Below are 6,966 nucleotides of genomic sequence, written 5' to 3'. Positions count from 1 at the left end.
TTTTTTTGCACCTTGTCAAGACTCTGTGACCTGATAAGAGCTGGAAGCTGTTAAGTGGAGAAGTCAGATAAAAGCAGACAAAGGCATCCGTCCTCTGCATGGAGGAGCGAGGTCCCCGCCTCTCTGAGAGAAAGAAAATCAGAGAGCTTTATTTCTTAATGTCATTTATTTGGCTGGCAGGTTTGAACAATGCTAAACACCCTCTGCTAAAATACAAAACAAACGCAGCAGCTGGCTTGGATCATTTACACCATGATTTACAGGGAAAAGCATCTCCAGAGGTCCTCGGGGGGCCCTGCCCCACTTCCAGGAGCCCTGGAACGCTGGGGGCTGCGGGCACTTCCCGGGATGCTCCCTGGGGAGCAGGGACACTGATGTGACGAGCTGCAGTTGTCACCCTGACGTCAGAGCCCAGCAGAAAGCCCAGGAGCTTAACAGGTGATTTGGTCAATAGAGAAGGAAAGGACTGGAATCGAATTAAATTAGGGCAATCAGCGCGGGCCGCAGGAAACAGCTGCTGCCAAACAAACCTGATTCCGTTTGCTGCCCTGGGAAAGGTTTCATCAGCCGGGGTGCGAGCCACAGAGGGACCTGAGAGAGAGCTGCCTCTGCCCCACGGCTCTCAGGGGAGGGGCTGCCACAGGGACGCTCCTGGGAAACAGCAGCACCAGAGGATTCAGAGACCTCAAATGAAGCTGTCAGAACCACCATAAAATCACAGAACATACTGGTTGGGGTTAGAAGGGACCTCAGAGCCCACCCAGTGCCACCCCTGCCGTGGCAGGGACACCTCCCACTGTCCCAGGCTGCTCCAAGCCCCAGTGTCCAACCTGGCCTTGGGCACTGCCAGGGATCCAGGGGCAGCCACAGCTGCTCTGGGCATCCTGCTCTTCCCAACACCCCGAACCAGGATGCCAATGCTCTGCCTGCCTCCTTCTCCTCTCCTCCAGTCCCTGCCAGTGCCCCCGGGACATAATCCAGATTAATCACATAATCCATATCCCGTGACATAATCCAGCCCATTTCACCAAACTCTGCCTGCTGCTGAGCCCCCAGCTCCCTTCCTTTCCATCCCCACACCCGCCCTTGTGTCGAGGCACTGAGAACACGAACCATGGTTGAAAATCTAGTTTGTACTACAGAAAATGTGCACTCAGCTAGCTATGGATGAATTAGGTAATCAGAAACAAGCCAACTCCATTGCAGCAATGTCTGTGTTTAGTTAAAAGGTTTGGTATTTATTTGATAACTTTTTTAAACTCTGGTCCTGTTTTTGCCTAAAACAATACTTAGAGAATCAGAATTCCGCAGCATTAGAATGGCAGTTTGGTTTGATAAGAATGTATGAAAAACTACTTCTAGAAGAAATTTCCATCTCCTGCCTGTTTTCCTGGCCCTCTCACTCTGTGCGGGCTCCAGGCTGGATGCTGAAATCCTGCCATGCACCTGCCATGCCCGAGCTGCCACCAGCGCCCACCTGGCCCTCTCCACGCTCAGCTCCACCCTGGGAACGGCCACACCAGAAGGAAACAACTCCTGTGCTCCAGGGCTGTGCATAAACCACCGGGAAACGCCAGTGGGAGTATCCAGCATGGGGATTCCCAAAGGCTCCTCTCCAGGCTCCTCTGTAACAACCTCAGCAGGGCCGGAGAGGAACAGCCTCAATCCCACCTCAGCTCTGTCTCATCTCTTTAATGAATGCTACGTGCTAGGAGATTGTCACCCTGGTTTTTCCGAGTTTTTTAAAGCCTTTTGACTGTTCATAAAATGGAGTCAGACCTTTCAGCTACTGTACAATATTAGGAGCAGTTTTCTACCTTTCTCACACATCTAACATAAGCAAATCCTTTGGTTTTCATTCTCTGTCCTTTGTTTGCATATTTCTAACCTGAAAACAATTGTAACTGACAGCTGGTTTGGCCACTTGGCTGAGAGGTGAAAACTCCAGAAGCCAATCCACAGCCAGACCCACAAATGTATAAAAAGTAAGAAATAAACAGGCAGAGGGGCTCTGGGCTTGGCTCAGCCTTGGGCTCTCTCGGAGGAACAACTCTGCCCTGTGAAATCTCTCGTCTCCGTGTGATTGCTTTGCGTGTCCCGATCACAGGAGACCATGGAATTATTTGGGCTGGGTTTGAAAGGACCCTAAAGCTCATCCCATCCCACCCCTGCCACGGGCAGGGACACCTTCCCTGGGCCAGGTTCTTCCAAGCCCCAGTGTCCAACCTGGCCCTGATGGCAGAGCCAGACTGGAATGTGCTGCACAAGTTGCCTTCAGCAGAACTAAAAGCCCTTTCTTGCTTTGGCCTGGTGTGCTGGTTTTGCAAGGAAGTGATTTTTCCAAGAAAGTTTCAGCAAAACCAATCAGTGTCTCGGTTTGAGCGTTGACATCGGGTGTAGCCAGTGGAAAGGCGACACGTCTTTAAACCCTTTTAAGTTTTGAGCCTGCTTTTCTTTTCTCCTAATCCTTTCTCAGAGCAGAAATAGAGTAAATAATTCTAGCAGGCACTGGGGAATGCCGGAGCAGTTTCATGCACAGTTCTGCTGCACTCTTGGCTGGAAGCCTCTGCTGGTTTCAGTCCCAAGATCATGCCATGGAATGGGCTCTTCATGCCCCCACCAGGCTCTCCCAAGCCCCAGGCAGTGCAAACCCACAATGTGCAAATTCAACATGGAAAAAAGGGCAAACTGAGGGCAGCAGAAGCATTCTGTCAAGATGTCAGGGAAGGTGCAGCAGAAAGTCAGATAAATACCACACAGATAGAAAGACATATGTCTGAGGTGAAAAATTTCAAACCAGTTTTAAAACAGAAAACAATCTACTGAGCTTTAGTTTTAAGGCAGAAGTGAAGACTGAAAGAAGGGGGTTTGGTGGGATTTGTGGCAGTTGTGGACACGGTGTTGGGCTGTGAATGGAACCAGTCCTTCAGATTGCCTTCACAGCCATGGACACAAACAGTGATTTTAGGGCAGAATTCATAGGATGATGGGATGGTTTGGGCTGGGAAGGACCTAAATCCCACGCAGTGCCACCCCTGCCATGGCAGGGACACCTCCCACTGTCCCAGGCTGCTCCAAGCCCCAGTGTCCAACCTGGCCTTGGGCACTGCCAGGGATCCAGGGGCAGCCACAGCTGCTCCAGGCAGGGTCGTTGCATCGTGGTAGCTCTCAGACATCACCAGGTTGCTCCAAGACACCCAGAAGAGGTCAGAGGAATGAATTATGCTGCACCCAGCTCTTTCGTTGCCATGACTTTGGAGGTGACCCTGTGGAGCTCTGTCCCAGATGTGTCTGGGCAGGATGGGACTTGTCCCACTGCTTTGCTTCAGAGGAAACAACCTGTGTCAGATGATTTCCTTGGAACCTTTACATTAATTACAGAGTCATTAAGTTTGGAAAAACCCTCTCAGGCCATCGAATCCAGCCATTCCCCCAGCACTGCCAAGCCCACCGCTAACACACATCCCCACGTCCCACATCCACAGACTGTTTGAGCTTCCAGGGATGGTAATTCCAGCACTTCCCTGGGCAGCCCGTGCCAGTCCCGCAGCACCCAGTGGGTACAGCCCCCAGCCTCACCCCTCTGCTCCTCTTCCACCCTCACAGCATGGTGATTCTGTGACTCTGCAGGGACAGAGTGCTTTGAAGAGCTGGGTTTTGAGTAAGCTCAGTTTCCATCCACACCCAGAAAGCTGGAAAAGCTGGTCAGGGCTGAGCCACGATCCATGATCCTCTCAGCCTCTCATGCAGCCTCTCCTGCCAGAGAGGAGAACCTCCGGGATAGTGCAGGGGGACTGAAGAAAACAACACAGAAGACATCTCTCCGTTTGGATCAGGATCTGTGCAAGACACAAATGCACCCGGAATCCTGAAATTATCACAGCGCTGTTCCTGGCACTGGGAACATCTCTATACTCAAAGGTGGGCTCTGGCTGCTCCGTGCCACCTGGGGAGGAGGAAGGGAAGGAGGACCTGGTGTGTGCTCCTGCTCCCAGTCCCAAATAACTCCGGTCATGGGGCAGGGGTTCATTAAAGCCTGCTCCCGCTCACCTCGTGCACTCGCTGGGAAGGCAGCTGGGGCTGCGTCTGCCGAGATGAGCCCACCTGCACCGGGCACGAACCCTGCTGGGGCAGAGCACCCCGAGCAGAGCCCGGCGGGGCTGCCTGGCCCTCAGGCTGTCCTCCAGGGCGCTGGGCGCGGCGGGCAGGCTCAGGTGCAGCTGGGCCAGCAGCACCCGCCTGCGCACGGACACGGCGCCGGCCAAGGGCTGGGAACGAACCCAGGCGATGCCGGGGACCCGGAACGGCGGCACCACGCACGGGTGGCACCCGCAGGTGCTCAGCGCCTTCCGGCAGGACTCCTTCCCCGGGACAGCGCTCAGGATCATCCCGTAGGACACGGCAGAGAGAGCCGATGTAGAAATAACTTTGTTACCCTGGTTTTTCTGAGTTTCTTTATTAGCCTTTTGATTTTCATAAATGGAGTCAGATCTTTTAGTTACTGTACAATATTAGAACAGTTTTCTACCTTTCCCACAGATGTAATATAAACAAATCCTTTGTTTTTCATTCTCTGTCCTTTGCATATTTCTAACCTGAAAACAATTGTAACTGACAATTGGTCTGGCCACTGAGGCTGAGGGGTGGAAACCCCAAAAAGCCAATCTTCTGCTAGACCCACAAATGTATAAAAAGTAAAAAAATACACAAAGGGCTCTCTTCTTCTCTTGGCTCTCTCAGCTGTGAGCTGGGATCGGAAGGACCTCTGCATTGCAAAATCTCTTGTCTGCGTGTGACTGCTCTGTGCGTCTCAGTGACATAACTTCTCTGCTGTAGACTCCAGGATGGTGTGGATGAATGTAGAAGAGAGATCTCTGAAGTTGGGTTTTAGAAGATGAGGTTTATTGTAAGGGATGTGAGGCCTTGCTCTGAGCTGCCAGGCTGCAGCTCGTGGCAAGGCCTAGGGAGAGGGGGAAGGGAGAGGTAGGGAGTGGGGGAGAGGAAATTCCAAGAGAGGAAAGTCCTGGGAGAAGGGTGCCAGGCAAAGAGAGCGTCCAGCCCCCTCGCAGGACCCCTTATCAGGGGTCTCAAGGTGGGCTGGAACAGGGCTTGTGCCAATGGGGTCACAGATACCTGATACTTCAGGGGAGTGTCACAGGTGTGGGATGAACCATACATTGGGGTCAGACAGAACATCCCATCTGACCTCTGGGTCTGGCTGCAGGTGACCTTCAGCTGGTCACAGAACTGTTTTCCCAGACACCCAGTAGCTAGGACATCTCAAACATCAAAACTTGCTTTCAATTCTATCTCACCTACAGGTTTCACATTCTCAGAATCTAAGCAATCATATTTATAGGGCTTTCTGGCTTCATCCTCCCCAACAAGCCGAGCCCATCCCCATTATCAGGGAGGACCCGGCCACACGCTCGCGGTACGAGCGCGGCGCGGCGCCGGAGCCGCCGTAGGACAGGGATGTCCCCAGCCCTGGCAGGGGCACCCTGGCGAGGACAGCCCTCGGCACCACGGCCAGGCCTGTCCGGGCATGGCTTGGCCGTTCAGGACGGCGCGGTACCTCGGGGGTGACAGACGGGCACGGAGCGGTCAACGGCCACGGGCAGGAGCGCTCCCGACGAGGAGCTCCTGCGCAAAGCAGGGCTCGTAGCCGACCTCAGCAGAGCCCGGCCAGAACACGGCCAGCGTCTCGGGCACCACGGACGGCACCACGAGCGCGTCGATGACGCCAGCACGCCCAGCAAGCGGCGGGTGGGGGCCGGCAGGGCCTCGTCCAGCCCCAGGACCAGTGAAACACCCCATCTCCCACCACGGCAAGCACATAGGCGGAGCAGAACAGGACGCCCAGGGAGGTGGGGAAAGCTTCCAGGCCAGGGATACCCGCCAGGACAAAGGAGGAGGAGCTCCTGTTGAAGGGATCAGAAGCCATTCAGGAGAATCTTCATTTGTGTTTATAAATATACACCAAATTTTGAGTCCCAAGGTACTGGGGGGATAAGATGGGGACTCTGCATCAGTGCAAGAGCCAGATCAGGAAGCCACATCATTATTAGGGCATGTGGAACCTAATCATCTTTTCTTCATGGAAAGAGCACTCAGGCCTTGGCAGGAGCTGCCCAGGGAGCTCTGCAGTGCCCATCCCTGCAGGTGGCACCTGGAGGTGGCACTCAGTGCTCTGGGCTGGGGACAAGGTGGGCACGGGGCACAGCTGGCACTGCCTGGGCTGGGAGGGATTTGCCAGAATCAGGGATTTGGGGATTCTGTGACCACCAGCTAGGGGAAATGGGTCAGAAATGCAGGATAATTTGGGTTGTTGTGGCTAGGAAGTTCTTATGAGGGGAAGAAGTTGATGTTTGAGGATGTGCCACCAGGGATAACCAAGGGACTTTTAGTCTGTTGCTTGTGAAGGGCTTTTTCCTTTGTTGGTTCCTTGGCAGGGCTCGGCTGAGATCCTGAAATAAGCTGCAAGGGGAGAGAACAAGGAGAGCAAGGTCAGCTTCCAGCCCTGGCTTCCCTCAATGGGCCCAACACAGGAAATTCCTCCAAATTTGTAGAGCAAAACAGTGCTCTGGGACATTAAATGTGATCATGAAATTCCCTTTTGCTGCTCTGTCCTCTTCCATCCATGATAGAAGCATGCAAAGGCAGGCAGGCAGAGGAAAACACCGATTTCTGAGGGTTTATTCAGATGGGAGAAGCTTGAAGGTAAGATAGAAACTCCAGAGAACTGTCCTGGAGGGACAAGGAGAGTCTGAGAGCGGTGGGCAGGATCCACACCTTCATTTGTGCTGAAAATGTTCCTGCTGCTTCTCCCCAGAAAGCAGCAAGGAGCAGGCAGTGCTGACACACCAGATCCTGCTGACACCGGATTCACCCGGAGACATTGCCTGCAGGATCATCCTCCAGGAGCTTTCCAGAGCGGAGCAAGCTGTCCTTTGGCCAGGCACAAAC

At 53.6% G+C, this 6,966-nt stretch overlaps 1 protein-coding gene across 1 annotated transcript; it reads right to left on the bottom strand.

Annotated features, from left to right (window-relative positions):
• Positions 1 to 4,046: 4,046 nt before the first annotated feature.
• Positions 4,047 to 5,944, bottom strand: LOC120748670 (olfactory receptor 52B2-like). The gene is given in 7 exon segments (XM_058419306.1): positions 4,047 to 4,445; positions 5,423 to 5,547; positions 5,550 to 5,579; positions 5,582 to 5,634; positions 5,636 to 5,744; positions 5,747 to 5,812; positions 5,815 to 5,944. Coding segments are annotated over 7 exon segments (912 nt in total).
• Positions 5,945 to 6,966: the final 1,022 nt, after the last annotated feature.

Source organism: Hirundo rustica, chromosome 2 (assembly GCF_015227805.2).
Source record: "Hirundo rustica isolate bHirRus1 chromosome 2, bHirRus1.pri.v3, whole genome shotgun sequence".
Lineage (NCBI taxonomy): Eukaryota > Metazoa > Chordata > Aves > Passeriformes > Hirundinidae > Hirundo > Hirundo rustica.
The sequence above is the reverse complement of the archived record's forward strand: the minus strand, read 5'-3'. Positions and strand labels throughout refer to the sequence as shown.